Source organism: Cheilinus undulatus, linkage group 5 (assembly GCF_018320785.1).
Source record: "Cheilinus undulatus linkage group 5, ASM1832078v1, whole genome shotgun sequence".
Lineage (NCBI taxonomy): Eukaryota > Metazoa > Chordata > Actinopteri > Labriformes > Labridae > Cheilinus > Cheilinus undulatus.
Window position 1 is genome coordinate 46303660 of NC_054869.1, and position 16990 is coordinate 46320649.

General features: G+C 39.2%; 1 protein-coding gene across 1 annotated transcript; it reads right to left on the reverse strand.

The window, feature by feature from the left end:
• Positions 1–351: 351 nt before the first annotated feature.
• Positions 352–16807, reverse strand: LOC121510357 (nucleolysin TIA-1-like). The gene is made up of 12 exons (XM_041788365.1): positions 16581–16807; positions 15728–15824; positions 15445–15543; positions 14182–14236; positions 11697–11784; positions 10649–10724; positions 10281–10389; positions 10098–10193; positions 8774–8858; positions 8252–8390; positions 3261–3412; positions 352–1741 (listed from the first exon to the last, which is right to left on the reverse strand). The coding sequence occupies exons 1-12, from the start codon at positions 16607–16609 to the stop codon at positions 1603–1605; spliced, it is 1164 nt and encodes a 387-aa protein (XP_041644299.1). The 5' UTR covers positions 16610–16807; the 3' UTR covers positions 352–1602.
• Between the last annotated feature and the right edge of the window lie 183 nt (positions 16808–16990).

Here is a 16990-nt window from a genome sequence, read left to right on the forward strand (position 1 = left end):
TTATTTGAAAGTTTGGCCCCAAAAGTGCCTGTATAGGAAAAAGCTGGCCCTTGTACAAATGTAGTTGATAATCCCTGATGTAAAATCTAATTTTTAATGGATGGAGTATTTGTTTTAAGAACTGTGTAACCCAAGTGAATGCAAATGTTTAATTACACACTGGCACCAAGAGGGCTACTGCAGAGAAGTATTGTTTTTAAATTTGTAAAATAAGCACGATCAAAGTACTTTTAAAGCAGAAAAAACATCAATTAGAAACCGTACCTTTGAATTTCAAATTAAGACTTAAAAAGCACTTTCTAAAGGTAAATACTAAAAAAACATTTTCTGCAATGACCCCTCAAGAGAAAAAAGAACAAACACCGTAGTTTATGTGCATTAGCATTTTAATTGGACAAAGCAAGAAAACATTGATTACAGTAGCAGAGTCGTCAGTTCTCAGGGCTAACACCTTTCTAAACAAAAGGGTCTGAAAATGTCTGTAGGCACTGCCTAATTAAAAAGAGTATCTCGTCAGGTAAAAGAAACCAGCTCTATAAGGCAACAGTTACAATGTAGGCCTCCCCATTTCTCTGGCAAAAAGAGCAAGTGTAAAGGTTGAATCCACTCAGATTTTTTGATATAAAATACTGGCGTTTCAAAACACATTTAAAAACCATCAGAAGTGTCAAACATGTTCACCCTTTAACATTTGAATTGTGTTCAATTTTATGTAAGTACTAAATGGCAAAGCCATGTTATCCCTGCATGGAAAAAATTGTTTGTTGCACTGTGCCAGTGTCACATTTATAGTGCCACTCTGCTACGTACAATGTTGGAGTTAACTGTTGAGTTATCAAAACAAAAAAGAAAGCAAGCACCCACAGTTAACAGTAGCATTTTACTTACATTGTTTCAAATGAATGAATGGTTATTTACATGTGGCGAAAGGTTTTGAGGCTGTCTGAAAGATATGAAGGAGAAATGGAATGCAAAAAGGAAAACACTCTTGGTAGTCAAATTTTTCCAAGTACAAGAGAGGAAAAAACTGTGCAATATTTATCTGCCCTTACAGAGAAACAGCAGTGGCAATAATCCCTGCAATTGATTTTAATCCAAGAGATTATGATAACAAATTAAACAGATTTCCATTCCTCAAAAAATAACTAAGGTTCATAACTTAGCACGTCTCAAACTTTATCAGTTTCTTTAAAAAAATGACAGACCTCTCTGTGGCTGTGTGAGAGGAAAGATGTGAAAATGGAAGCAATTTGTAAAACCCGAAAAAAAAATCCAAAAAGTTTCTCCTTTACAGTTTATACTCATTTACAGTTAACTTAAAAATGGTACGAGCCCTGGATCGTGGCCAGTCTTGCCTACCACAAAGGGAGTAGATACCTGTGTGGGTCAAATCGCTCCTCCCTGGCTCCCGTTACCTCAACCCCCCTCCCCCCATGAATTCCCATTTACAACTCTTATAGATGTCAACCTTCCCATTAGGTTCCACATCCCAGAAAAAGTCTTAGTCCTGCCACAATTGGAGGCGGTGTTACACAGCCCTGCAGGGCACTGTACAGCCACTAAGAGGCTGATGGTTGAAAAATCTCCCACCCTGCCCACTTATCAGTGTGTGGGGTATCCTGCGGCTCCCATACCGGGCTGGTTGGCTAGCATACTCCCATTCAATCCCTGTGTAGGCTCCATAACCCCACCGTTACTGATGGCGCTCATGCCAGTCCACCCAGCACTGGCCGGTAAGTGACTGCAAAAAAACGAGGTACAGGGAGAGAGAGAGAGAGAGACAGAAAGACAAAATGCCAGCAGGTTAGAAGAGACAAGGCGAAAGGGAGCAAAGGGTCGATTTATATTAGAGCTACTAGAACTTGAACAGGCAAGAATGAGAACAAGAAGGCAAACAGAGTTATCAGAGGTTTAAGGGTGAGGCAGGCTGGGCAATAATCAGGCTAGCAAAAATTAGGGGAAAACAGAAAGTGGAGGGCTCTTTAGAGGGGTCAAAGGTAAGTGTAATGTGATTAAACATGGGTGAAAGGCAGACAAAGAGCAAACAGGCTAAGAGCAGCAAGCTAAATATTCCTCTCTACCCCCCTCACAGCCGCTGCTTCACTACAAACATACAGCAGCTGGAACCGGCCTAGAGACAGATAAGTCCCATTGTAAGAAAGCACACCATCTCCATCCTTCTTACACTTCTAAATTTAGCCACAAAGAAAAAGTCTACCAGAAAAAAAAAGTAAATTCTCGATTAATTCAGCCTTCTATGATTCATGACATTGAGCTAAACTCCAAGTTCAGTGTGGAGGAAAAACAGCTTATACAGAATCAGGTTTTGATCTTCAAATTTCAAGTGAAAAGAGGCTTAGCCTCTTTCTTAATAACTGTGCATTAACTGTGCATTTAACAAACACGCCATCACTGCTTTCATTACCTCACACATTTGTACAGAGCCCAGTCAGAAAGCTGGTCACCAAGAATTTTACACTGTCAACAAAACAAGGTCTCTTTTATTTTCCTGGTGGCACAAACGTCACTGCACAGCCTGTCTGAAACATTGAATGAACCTAAGAATTATATTTGACATGTCCAACCCACGTTCATATACAGATCAAAGTTCAGGCTCATGAAAAAATACGTTATTACAAGGAAAATAATGTAAAAATAGCTAAGACTGAACGTAGACTTACAAAGAACACACTCCTGACACACCATAAGCAATCTTACAAAAGGGAAATTAATTCTTCATAAGGACACAATCTGCTGGCATGAACACCAAAAGAAAACTTTGTTCTGAGCTTTAGCATTTGTCTTGTTTCATCAGTTAAGTCATCTAATAAGGTTCTTCAAATACACGCTTTTAGCAGGTCTGAGATTAATTCTTCAACACTCGTTTTATAGGGGAGTTTCAGGCTACAGACTTTACCATTGGACTATTTTCTGCTATAATCAAAGAGAATTAACATTTTGGAACAAACCCTGTGAGTTATTGGTGCTGTACAAAGTGGATGGTACCGACACTCTGAAACATGATTAACAAAAATTAAGGTTCAGATTTTTGGTTGTGTGTTTCTGCTATTGTCTCAATCTTCACAAGATGAAAGAGATGAGAGGGTCTGGTGAGGGGAGGAGGGAAGATGTAGGGGCTGGGGAGAGAAGTCATGGCATCCTCCTGTGGCCAAAGCTGGCTCTCGCTGCCCCGGGTCTCTGCTGGAGCTGGAGTAGAAGGAGGCGGTGAAGTGGAGCCCTGTGCACATCGCGCTACTTACTTGAAGCCCTGTTGGTTCCAGGCCTGGCCGTAGACTCCGTAGGTGGGGACCTGCCACCCGTTGGGGACATACTGGCTGATCTGGGGCCCGTTGCCGTACCACTGGCCCCACTGGCCGTAGGGCTGGGCTGCAGGGAAGCTCATCTTGTTCTGCTGTAAGGAGAAGAGCAGTACGTGTGAATTCACATGTAGGTCATGGTATGAGTGTTTATTCAAAAACTAAGCAATGCACATTTATCCATCCATCTTCTTCCAGTTATCCACAATAAACAATAAATGCCAATTTAATAAAAACACAAAATCAAAGCTAAAATATGTTTTTAAACAAAATAAACTAGTCTATGTATTATTGTTTGTTTTAGATCAAGCTGCAACATCTGGTACTGAAAAATGAAGCCCATGCAGTAGTGCAAAAAAACTGCAGTTCCTTAAGTGTCCACTTGAGGCTGACTGGAGAAGCAAGGAACACCCAATGTTAATACTTCTACAGTGGAAACAATGATTTGACTGCGAGCCATTGCATTGTAGCTGTTTGTCAGGAGGCTCAACTGGCCTCATTCACCAATATCTTCCTAAGATTTTTCTTAAATTTGTTCTCAAATTTTCTAAAAGCCAGTTCAAACTACATGTTTTTTTGGGTCGTTCACAACAGCACCATGTCAGACTATGCAACAAAGCTCTTGTCCTGTCTTGGCTGACAGACTGGCCACACTACAGGGGTGATCCCAACGCCTCATCGGTGGTGATGTCACCGTCTTTGCAACTGTGGGAGTTCACAGGTTGTCAGGGGAGCAGGTCAAAGTGTGTCATCACTCTACAACAAAAGCGCTCTGTGTGATTATAGTGGACTTGTGCTCATAAAAGAAGAAACAAACAAACTGGCTCTCCTTAAGATAGAACTTACAAGGTACATGCATGTGACAACCTAAATAAAAAAAAATAAAATGTGCACATTTCCCCAGAGGGAGAAAAAGTAGAAAGTAGGGATTCTAGTAAATAAGGATGCAAAGATAAGGAGCTAATGCTCTCTCATTGGTAGGCGTCAGAATTCAGTCGTTGATGTCGGATCAGGGTGAAAAACTACAAGATGATGCAAGAAAAATTCTGACCTGCTAGTTTTGTTAAATCATGGTTTCTAACATGCAAAATCGGGCCAGAGTTTTGATGAGGAGCTGCCAAGTTGCAGCCGGGTCAAAATCTGGCAGAATTTGAATGCCAGGTGCTCATGAGTTCAGATCATGGGCACATTTCTCCTAAATACAGGGTTCCTACGCACTTTCAAAAAACAAATGCAAGACTTCTTAAGATCTTTTAAAGATCTTTTAAAAACCTGGACTGAGAAAAATAAAAACCTCTTTGTGCAGTAAAAGGTCAAAAATGAAAGGCATAAGAAATCTTTTGATACACAGGGGTAGGACTGAATTTTCTAATTAAAGGAACTGTTTATGAAATCTCAAATGGTGTAGGGTGAAGAAATGTTTTGGTCATAAACGCCAAATTTGATAATTCTTGGCACACTTAATGCCACAAATCCATCAACATGCTATTGACTGATATTTATCAGAAAACCCCTCAGGTAACCTTGCACTGGCGAATCCATCTTGCAAAGCTCCCATCTGAACCGCTTGGGCCTAGGGCTGGGTGATATATCAAGTATACTCGATGTATCGCGGCTTTTGCCACACACGATGTATAAGATTACTATATCACAAACATCGAGTATGAATTATGTAGAAGTTTTGAGCAGCGTGAATTTCTCGCTGGAGTTTCTCTTCTCCCATTTCCCCTGAATGCATCTCTCACAGCAGAGAGCTCTCGTTCCCCCTTTATCCAGAAAACTCCTCCGCACATGTGCATTTTTGTATCAGTGGAGAGAGAAGCAAGAGAGAGGAAGGTAAACAGAGCAGCGTGGCGAGTTAGCTGCGTACAGAGACAGACAACGAGAAACAGCGCTGGGTCTGTCTTCCAGCAGTCATTAAACTTTAAAAAGGGAGAGGTCGAACTCATGGGGTATTCCTTAAAATACGTCGCAAAATGACTGAGATAACAGAAGCAGTAACACAACACGTCGCTGAAGACATGAGCCAGGTTTTGTTGAAAAGCCAGGATTTAAAAAACTTAGACACTCCACCCAGGATACGTGGTTTGCCTGGGCATGAACATTTTGCTGAACACTCTGCCAGAGAGAAGACGGCCCAGCAGTGGAAAAATGTGATCCACTTCTCCACAACTATGGAGACTTATCTCAGCCTAACAGTTCAAACACAGACAACGTGGAGTTAAAATGTTCCCGCCTCCAGACAAGCTTGTTTCCTCCCATGATCTTACAGGAGAGTTTCTTGAATAAGGTCTAAAGATGCTCTCATGTTATGAACTTCACCTATGAGCTTCACCAGCACAGATAACGGACTAATATAATCACAGCTGTGAGCCTGAATGGTGGACTAGACTGCAGGGTTTTGGCCTGAATGGTGGACTAGACTGCAGGGTTTTGGCCTGAATGGTGGACTAAAAACAGGGTTTTAACCATCAGCTACATGCTGGATTGGTGAGTTTGTGTAGGTTTGCTTCACCCTTAATGAGTAAAACAATCATTTTATAATCAGAAATAGTAAACATAACACAGAAAAAATTTCAGGACTTTCCATACACTGTAAAATACCAAGTAATTCATGATTTATGTATTTTTGATTTAATAGTAGGATTGAATGAAGTCCTTTTCAAAATAAAACTGCTAAATTTGACTTTATATTGATTTCTACCCTTTCTGCATACAATTTTATTAAAAATCCAATAGAACAGTCTATTTTAATCATTAAACTGGTGTTTTTTAGGGCTGGATTAATTATTATACAGCTGGTGAAAGGACATTTCAAAATATCGCGATATACATCATGCATCGGGATATAGCAAAAATATATCGGGATATTAATTTTAGGCCATATCGCCCAGCTCTATTTGGGCCCGGTTAGAAAGTGACAGGACCAATCTGCGACGAGGGGCGGTACTTTCGGGCGCGGCGGAATCGTGAGTAGGCAGCAACAAGAGACCGGTGCAATTATGGCGGAAGACATTAGCGTGGATGCCGCTAAAGCATCGGTTTTATCAGTACTCCATGACATTTCTTCATTAAAAGAAGAACAAAGAACAGCAGTGAGTTGTTTTCTTTACAAAAACGACAGAAGTCGTGTACTGACATGTCTACAGTCGCCATGGTTCGCGTTATGCAGTTCTATATGGAGTTTATTCCTTCGGTAGCAGCGACATCATGCGTTTCGTTGCTCTGACTACTAAGTGGATTCTAAACAATTCAAGTATTTTATTTTTTTTCTTGGGGAAAACCTGTTAAAATAAGGGTATGCTGCATTGAAGAGGGCAACCTGGTAGGCCAGATGTTAGAGAACTGGGCCAGTGTTTTACAATTGTACAGCATGTCTTTGTTTACAGTGAGCCAGATAAAATCAGAGAGGGGTCTGAGGGTCTTCCAGCAGGAAATCTAGAACATCAAACACTGAATTTTCTGTATTCAAGAGAATAGTTATTTATCAATTTGTGGAGGAAAATGGTTAAATTTGTATAAGGTTGGCTTGAAAACAAAGACTGGATAAGGATGTCTTAATGCCCTTTTCGCATAGGAACAGTATTACCTAGGGACTTCCAGTGATTTGTAACAATCCTACAGGAAATCTGTTTTTTAATCCCATCTGAATCGACCACGTCTGCAATTTGCAGAGCAAAAATTCCAGGGCAAATTAGAACCATATTTCAGCACACACACGTAAGTCCACATGTAATACTTATTCTGTATGAATCAGCATCTCTGTGATTTGGGGTGGTAACTGTTATTTTACAGTATGAGTGGCTTTTTCTGATTGAAAAAAAAAAAAACAATAAAGACTGCACAAGACTTTGACACATAGGTTATACAGTGCCGTGAAAAAGTATTTGCCCCTTTCTGATTCCTGAGGTTTTTGCATATTTATTACACTTAAATGTTTCCCTGACTTTGCCATTCCAAAACCTTAATTTTGCTTTTTTTTTTTGGAGCCATTCAGAGGTGGACTTGCTGGTATATTTCAGCTGTCCTGCTGCATAACCCAAGAGCGCTTAAGCTTGAGGTCATGAACTGACATTTGCCTTCAGGATTTTCTGGTAGACAGAAGAATTCAGTTTTCTATCAATCACAGCAGGTCCTGAAGCAGCAAAGTAGCACCTGACCATCACACTGCCATTACCATGTTTGACTGTTGGCATGATGTTCTTTTTTTAATCAAATGCTTTGTTATTTTTAATCTAGATGTAACGGGCCGCACGCCCTCCAAAAAGTTCAACTTCTGTCTCGTCAGGCCACAGAATATTTCTCCAAAAGACTTGGGGATCATCAAGATGTTTCTTGGCAAATGTGAGACAGTAAAACAGCTTCAGTTACCAAATGTTTGATGTCACTTCAGACCTTCTTCAGTAATTAATAGAGTTTGTGTTTTATATTCATGCCATTAGGGCTTTACTCCCACAGGGAAATCTATGACTGTTTCACTGTACAGAAGTTACAGCACTTCATCATTATATAACTGGACAAACATTATATAAAACTGTGTCAAGTGATAGTCCTTTAAAAGGAACTGCTTCAGTCTAATTGAAAACGGTCCATTTTCCCAAGGACGTTGATGTCATTAAGAGAAGAGCTTTTAAAGCCACTGTAAAATAGAATTAATACTTTAAACTGTAGTTTTTTGTTTGAGCAAACTGCATTACCTTCCTGATCAATGTCCCCTCAATAGTCATGCCTTACTTAATCCAAAGGTCATTAAGCTCTTTAAGGCAGAAATTAAATAAAGGAGGCATAACAGCTCTATTCCTTTACCGTAAATGTTCAACAATCCCTGGGTTATGGTTCAAACCAGCTGATGCCACAAGTTCAGGACTCTCTGGGGTGTGTTTAGGCTCATGACACTGTTGGCTGTTTTCTTTATACAGTAGATGTATTCTTACCTGGGGAATAGGCACCTGCTGCATTGGATTCATCATGTCCGGGGTCTCTTTACCCCAGTAGCATTTGACTATGTGGCCCTCTATTGAAGTGCCATTCACCGACACAATTGCATGGGCTGCTGACTCATGGGAGTTAAACCTGGACAAAACCAGAGGCAGGGAGAGAGAAAGAGAGAGAGGGGACATGCTGATCCTCATTTTACAGATATTTACTCAGCAGCAGTGATCACACCACAATTGTACATCTGGTGTTTTTTTGTAAATTATAAAAAGATACTGAATTTCTATAAAGACTGAGCTCACCTAAAAACACTGTCATTAAATCTACGATGCAATAATCCAGTGAGTAATAAATCAAAATTCAAAATAGTTGATATAAGAAACCTATATGTAAATAAAGCCAATTCTGCACATGTGAAAAATAAAGGTTTTCTCTGTTAAGCTCCTCAGGTGATAGCAGAGCAGGTTCTCTCTCTTGGGTTTTACTTAAGTTGATTAGGAAAGATATAAAATTCCACACACCTCACAAACGAGTAGCCTTTATCAGGGAAAACTCTGATCTCCATGATTTGTCCAAAGGGAGAGAAGGTCTGTCTCATCAGTTGCTCTGAAAGCAAAACAAAGCAAACAAAACGTTCATTTTTAGCTACCAGTGTTTCAATTGAAAGTTACTTTTAAAATTAAACCACGCAGTTAAAATCTAAATTAACTAAATCACATTATGGTATTTTCTTTAAACAGAAGCTGTGTACATGTAAAAGGGATTTTTTGTTTCAGGGAGTGTTTGCTCCACTGTTTTGATGAAAGAGATAAAGAAGAAAAATATGAAAATACAGGGAAAAACTGAAGTGAAAAAAGTGTTGTTGAGTAAAGGTTTTAAGATATGGAGATGAAAATATAATCAAGTCTTTTGAGCATCTTTCCTTTTCAAATGCCTGCACATTACTGTTGTGCACCCATGATGACCAAGGTTGGCTTTACAAACCTTACAGGCAATCCTTTGGTTATACAAGCAGCATAGTTCTGTTTGTGAATAACAGAGTTTCAGTGTAGGTGGTACAGCGAGTGAGGAGAGACTTGAGAGTCCAAGATCATCTCTGTGTGTGCACAAAGTCGCACTGCTGTCATGACCAGAGCATAAAGACTGTATGTTTGAAGGTATAAAGGTTTGATTTAAAACAGTACAGTACAGTATGAATGCTCAGTTTAAGCCGTGTAAACACCCTAATGCATAAAGACTCAAGATGAGACCCTGTGTCTCGCTTTTTGCTGACAAGTGACTTGCGTTGCCCCCAAGGTTAGCTAAAACTTTGGCCCAGGAGCAGAAACATAAGTCTGAACTTTAACAGTCAGAAGATCAGCACTTTCACGTGCAATGTTGCCTGAGGGTAAAACACTCTTAGAGTTGAGTTACAGGATGTGATGGTGTTGCATTGGCTGCCAATATTATGCTTTTTGTTTACTTGTCACCTCATATGCTCAGTTTTATAAACCTAACTTTCAGCAGAGAAAGTGAGGATGCAGGATGGCTTGTTTCTCAGTTCTGCATGACAATGTTACTTCAACAAACAGCATGAAAGGCAAGCATGATGTTAATTCTCCCACACCTGCCCTCTTTCTGAAGATGAACTGTTAACTTTTGATTACGACCATGATCAACAATGACTCCAATTTCTAATCAGAGTGTTAGGCATGCCATTCCATACCAGCCAATAAGCAAAGTCTGAGCCAAGTTAGGCATTCAGACTAATATATTAACCTGGGTGGCAAATAGAGATAAGCCAGAGGTTCCAGAATTCATATAAGAGGTAGGCAAGCTGGTCGTTACAGTTGAAGGATAAATTACCTGTAAGTCCTGTGCTGACTCCCCCACAGTACACAGTACAGTTACTCGGACTGGACTGACTGACTACTTCATCAAAGGATAGATGCTTGGAGTTACCTGCAGGGAGAAACAGAGAATTCGTTTCAGTAAACCCATGAATGCAACACCAACAAGCAAAGCATAATAAAAAGTATGATAACGCACTTTCATAGGTGGTCTTTGGGGCAGGGGGCTTTCTTGTGGCCCAGTTGGTTCGAATTTGTCTGCCACCTAACCACTGACCTCCCATCTGCTGTATGGCATTCTCTGCATCCTGGAAAGGAAAGAATAAGTATGGTCCATCAATCTGCAGTCTTCTCCATAAACTCAGAACATGGTAGTTCATGGTAACATGTTGGCACATGTCTTACACAACTTCAAATATGAAGCATTATTTGCAGAATCAATGCATTATTTAAAGAATAAATAAGGGTTTTAGCATATTTTATGGTAAAGATTAAAAATCAACCATAACAAAATGATTTTATACTATTACTTTGAGATTTCTATCTACATCTTGAGTCTTGTCTTACCCATTTGTTGAAAAAAGACACAAAGCCATAGCCTTTAGATTTCCCCGTAGCCATATCTTTCACAACTCGAGCATCTCTGTGGACAAACACACCAACACGAATGCATTACAAAAGGGAGCTCGATAAAAGGCCTGACACTATCAAGTGTTTTTTTCAAAATAATGATTTGAGTCTACTTCAGGCACTGAAAACTTGTTTTCTAAATCTTATTTACTGCAGGATTCCCAGTGTGAAGGGGACATAGACGTATATTAGGGCTATAACATCGTAAATCTGACATTGCAATCAATTTATATTTTTTTATCTTTAAAGTCATTTGTAGATTTCCAATATTACATTATGTCTGCCCTCTGACAGCAGCTCTGACAAACACATGGAAAAGGAGGGGGAAAAGAGGGGCAAGAAAAGGAGGAGCAACCCATTTCTTTATAAACTTGCACAGAAATTTGTTGCTCATTTTGGTGTTCCTCAACCACACCGAATGACATCATACTTACATTTAGTCTGCCTGATCAGCCATGTGAGCGTAACTTCTAATTAAACAGAAAAAAGGTATGACTGCTTAACCCTACTGCAGCACACACACAGCCAATTAAAGCAATCACTGTATTTCTGTGCGGTAAACAGACCCCACATTGACAAGCACTGACACAAGGTGCTGTCAATAGCAAGAATATTCTCACTTAAGTCGCCTTGCATTATTGAGTGTCTGCCTTGAGTGTCTTGCTGGTGTATCTGTGATGGCAACAGCATCGTCTTTAGTCAGTGCATTATTACATGCTAGGGATGCATTCTGTATGCCCCGGAGTTGGTTCTCTGATTATGGAGCAATATCAGGCAGCTTCTGACGTTAAATTAACCACAGAACAAGAAAACATGAAGTTTTGTAGGGGAAAAAAAAATTACACATCCTGTAGTGTGACTAATGCACATGTGTACATCACAATTACAGTTCCAAAATATTTAGCCCTACAATATGTCACATTGAATTTGTACCAATCCTTTATCTTTAATAATAGGGGACATTTAGTTTATGCATGATACTCACGATATCCTGCCAAATGGACCAAAGGCAGCTTTGACGTCTTCTGTAGTTATTTCTGGGCTGAGGTCTCCAACAAAGACATGAAAGTGATCTAAGGGGAAAAATGCCATGGTTCATAGATGTTTTGTATACAAAAACATAAATTCCATGGCCTTTTTTTTAAAGTTGCAACATTTAAGACTTCCTTTGTACAGTAACACTTTTACTGTAAAGTAAGGAGGGGTGTCTTCTAAGGATGGGCATGATTAGCCAGCGGTATAGGTCAGTTCCCTTAGTAGTTGGCACCAGAATTTGGTTGGTTACACTAGTACCTGTTTTTAAATCAATTTAGTCCTAAAATCCCTATCAAACACCCAGTACAAGCTGTTATGCAGCCCCTGCCTAGAAGCCCCTGTAGCTACTCTTAAATATTACTGCCTTGCTGCCACAGTGTTCTTTAATCCAATAATAACAATAAACTGATAGCATCTTGTAGGAACGGTTTAGCATTATGTTGATTCATAAAATGAGGATTAAGGTGTCCAGGCTGTGTCAGGTTATATTTGCATTTAACCAAAGCACTGAGTGACAATATTAAGAGTAGGAATCAAAAGAGCATCAAAGGCCAGTAGCACTAGCACTGTTAACATAAGGTATTTTCTGTAAAGAGGTTTACAGAATGTTTTTTTCTTTAGACTTTAGTCAGTCGACAAATACAGTTATAATTTGTCATACATTAGAAGTGAAATTATTGACCTAAGAACATCCAGTGTCTCCTTGAGAGAAAAAAAATAGGGAAAAAAATTAAGTTTCTGGACTTCTTATGCAGAACCAATAGGCCTAAATCAGCTGATGTTTTCATCTTGTTGCATTCTAATTTTTTATACTTAAAAGTAATTCTATGTAATGAAACTTTAGGTCTGTATGGTTCAGTACACGTTTCCACACACACCCGCACTTGGTGGGCGGGCTGTAAAGGCTCTGCATGTGAATTCACATGCAGTGCCAGTCTGCTATTCCAGCCACTGACTTGTAGAAAGGATGAAAGACAGAAGTCAGTAGGGAATAAACAGCAAACAGCTTTATTTGAGCTGGAAATGATTTTTTTCCAAATAACTACATCTTATTTTAACTGCCGTCAGTACAAATCCTCAGCTGATGGAATACATGTACCGATAAATTATTGAGTCATTAAGGGTGCGTTAATATGTGAATATATCTAGTCTGTAACAGTTAATACAAAATAATAGAAAAGCTTTGAGCTATATCATGAGTATTTGTCATATTAAAAATAAACTAAAGGTTTGACAGGTGTTAAAATCAATATTAAGATCTTGTTTTAAAATAGGCTGCAGCCCAAATTTTTACAAGAATGTTTAACAACCACAGAGCGATGTTTTCACAAGTTACCTATGGTAAGAAGTAGATGAATAACTAGCTGAAATACAGAGAATCAACTGAAGTAAAGATTCACAAAACTTCAGTATTAATTTAGTTTCACATCCATTGAGAATAAACCAGGCTGATGTGAGCCTTCAGGCTCTGCTTTGTGTTCTTAAAATCAGGTCCAGATAAACATCAGGAAACCCAATTTGTGGCCAGATATCAATATCCACGGACTAGAAAACAGTTTGGATCTCTGTTGAGTCCAAATATCCCAGATTTAAGCTGCTATTAGTCTATTTTTCTCCTGTTTTCGCAGTCTCCTCACAGAGCAGACTTCCATGTTTTGCAGCCCGGAGCTGAGCAGGCATGTCACGCGCTGATGTGATGCAAACCCTATTGTTGTGTGTGTAGCTCCACCTTTTTGGGACGGATAGGTCAGATTGGTAGAAGGGTGCCAAAAAGTACATGGTACGGGTCGTTTTTTGGGGACCCTTTCCAATGTTTGCTATATGGAAATGCAAAAAATGCATGCTAGGCCGTGCTGAACTGAACCAGACCACTTGGTGGAAACAAACTATTTCAAGCACTTTGTTAGGACCATCTCAGGGAACCATCCCACAAACCTGAAGTTTAATTTCAAGAATTCCTTTTAACTTGAAAGGGTTCAAAATAGAGGGCACATTTTTATTTAGGTGCACTGCAGAGGTCACTGTCCATCAGTGCTGTTTGAAGTTCTTAAAAAGGAGGATTGAGCTCAGTTTTACCGCTACAGTTAAAATACACTTTACACAAAATGTACATGTAATCCAAAGAAATGGCATTCAGTCTTTCTATCCCTGATTGTTTTAGTTTGAAAATAAACACACTGGTCATTTGTGGCAGAATTAAATGTTATAGGAGAGACTTGTTGTTCTTTGCAGGGAAAAAGTGTGTACATCATCTGTATGGGTATCACCTGCAATGTTTGGAAATATTTGCACACCAGCAAAAAAAGAACTATAACACACCCCTACATAAAGCATGCCGAATAAGGAATGATAAATATAGTTACTTTACAACATGTAAGTATACATGCAACCAGAGTATTTCAGATGATTTGAAGTCAACAAGCACTTTAACTTACTACTTGTGTCTTTTTTCTGGCTGGTTGGCGTCGTAGCCCAGTTGACTTTGACCTCCTACAGAAAAAGAGAGCAGAGAAAGAACAGGACAAGTGGGGTATGTTTTTATCATTTACAGTGACATCTTGTAATCTCCTTTATACTGGCGCTCTTACTGAGCTCTTTCTATATTTTAACTTTAATATTATTCATAAACAGAAGAGTGAGTGTTTCAAGCAGTTTAAAGTATTATGGCTTCTATGTAACAAAAATAACTGATTGTAAAACACAACTGACTAAAAAATTTTTAAGTAGGTTTTGGGGTTAAGACTCTTTAGTACAAGTCAAATTAACAGTTGATTTTGCTCAGTTTAGGTAGAGTAATCACTCGGAATCTAGATTAATTTGCAATCTGGCCTTCTGCAATTACAAAAAAAGCAAAATATTCAATATTTCTTTAACCTACGATACAAGTCAGAATACCAGTTTGTTTTTTTTACAGCAGAGATATTATGCGCTACACATAATGCAAACATTTAAGTGTCATTTTTTAGAACAGTTAGCAAAAAATCCTACTTTTTACTTTTGTATTTGTACTTTTCCCTAAAACAACTGTAATAAGATGTTTTTCTCCAGCCCTATTTTTATTTTGATTCATTTGGTATCTAATTTTATCCTTACCTAAAGGCCTGGCCAACAGCAAGAAACGGTTTATGTTTAATACATTTATTTTTGTGTTAGTTAAAAAAATATATAAGAAGAGGCACTTAAAAAATAATTTCATATAAAATCACAATGGCAATATTTGGAAAAATAAATAATAACATTAGTAACCCAAATCATTCAGCCCTACTTACTGGGGAAACCTGAATTTATATTGTTCCCTTTGGACCTCTTTTTTAACCAGAATTTCAATGCAAGTATTTTCTGGCTGTATTATCTTAATGCAAATATTCCTGAATTACATTTGTTTGATTTATTTTTCTCAAATCTCCCTTTGTCTGCAACAGTCACATAGAGACAGACCCAAATTTCATGGGCTTTTGGTCCATTGGGTCTAACATAGCTTACAACAAATGAAGATAATTTTCTTGCAGTGGTGATTTGCTTTATCATGATCTGACTCAAGACTCTAACACAAGTAGTTCTGTTAAGTATGATTAACATATTATGATTAAGCCAACTTTAGTCCACTGATGTTAAACAACCAAAATCCCCAGTCCCAACAGCCCACCCATCCCCGCAGCCCACCCATCCCCACTCACCCTGTAGACACGATAGCTTACCTTACCCATTATTTTCCTTCCATTCATTGCTGCCAAAGAGGCAGCAGCATGCCTGTGGTCATAGAACTCCACAAAGCAGTATGGATCATTTCCAGCTGTCTGTGGATGGGGAAATAGCAGATAATAAGTGAAATGAAATTATTAAAGTCCTCTGATGTTTGGAGTGTAAGCTGTGATAGAATAAAATAGGAAACTAAATATAGAGAGCTTATGAAGCCTGAGATTTTGAAAAGACCAATTTGCTCAGGTTCAAACAAAATGCACCAGAGGGGAAAACACTCACATCAACTATCATTTTACAGCTCTTGCAAGGTCCTATCTGTTGGAAGACCTGTAGAATAAGGGGCTCGGTGACATCCCTGGACAGATTCCCCACATACCTAAAAACAACAGGAGAGATGGAAGAAAATGAGCCTTTGTCAAACAGGAAGTAGCATGCAAACAAAGGCTAGTTAACCAGGCTAGCTACAATTCACAGCGATTCGTTGATTTGCAATATAAAATTAAAAATACGTAGAAAACTGTTTTAGGGCGTAGTCATGATTTTACATAGAAAACTAGAATACGGTCTCCTCTTGACAGAAACTGTCCCGGGCCGTTTCTCCCAGCGTTGACGTGGCTTGTCTGCCAGCTAGCTAAACATAACGCTAGCCGGTTCACAGGGGCCTAATGCTAGGTATGGGAGCAACTAACGATACAAAATACAATTCATAGCTCTCTTTAAGCTTTAACCAAGACCGTGTGGCAAAAATAAGTCATTTTTTGCTGTTTAAGTCATAATAAAATGGAAACGAATGCATTTACAAGAACAAACAGGCTAGCTTCATTTGTATCTTTAGCTAATGATAACTAGCAGCGGCTAGACCGTCAGTTTCATTTTCAGGCTAGTTACCGTACCTTCCATATACAAGACTGAATCAAACAGAACTTCGTGTTAAATGTGATTCGTGTTTCGTTAAATGAAGAGACCACGCTACGGTCGGTTAAAGTATAATGCGATTGAAATGTCCTTTTGTAGGTCATGTAAAAGGGATTTTCGTTTTTAATCAAAACAACAACGTGGAAACATTTCGGACGCGCCGTAGTTACACAGAGCCTTCCCATTCCAGGACATAGACAGGCCCGCTGTTACTCACAAGGTTCTGGGTTGATCTTCCTCCATCATCGAGGTTTAGTTGTCGCGTCCTGAGAGGCTTTTAATCCAATGGCATACAAATAGTTTGGGCTGAACTTGAATGACCGCAAATGTAATGGCTATATATACTATTACACGATAAATTGGTGGCCGATTCTGCTCTCTCTCTCTCACACTCACTCACACACCGCAGACAGCCTCAGTCTGATGCAAACAATAGGAAGTTGAAGATGGCGGAGGAGCGGCGTCAGCAGCGTCAACCTGCGCGCTGAAATGAAGCCAAAATCAAGCGCTTTTTCTCCCACTCACGTGCCTGAACGTCTGTATGATACATAGTTCAAATACAGCAAGGTTTTAGCTGGTTTCATAACCTTTGAGTATATTTTTGATTCAACATATACCTTGACAAAG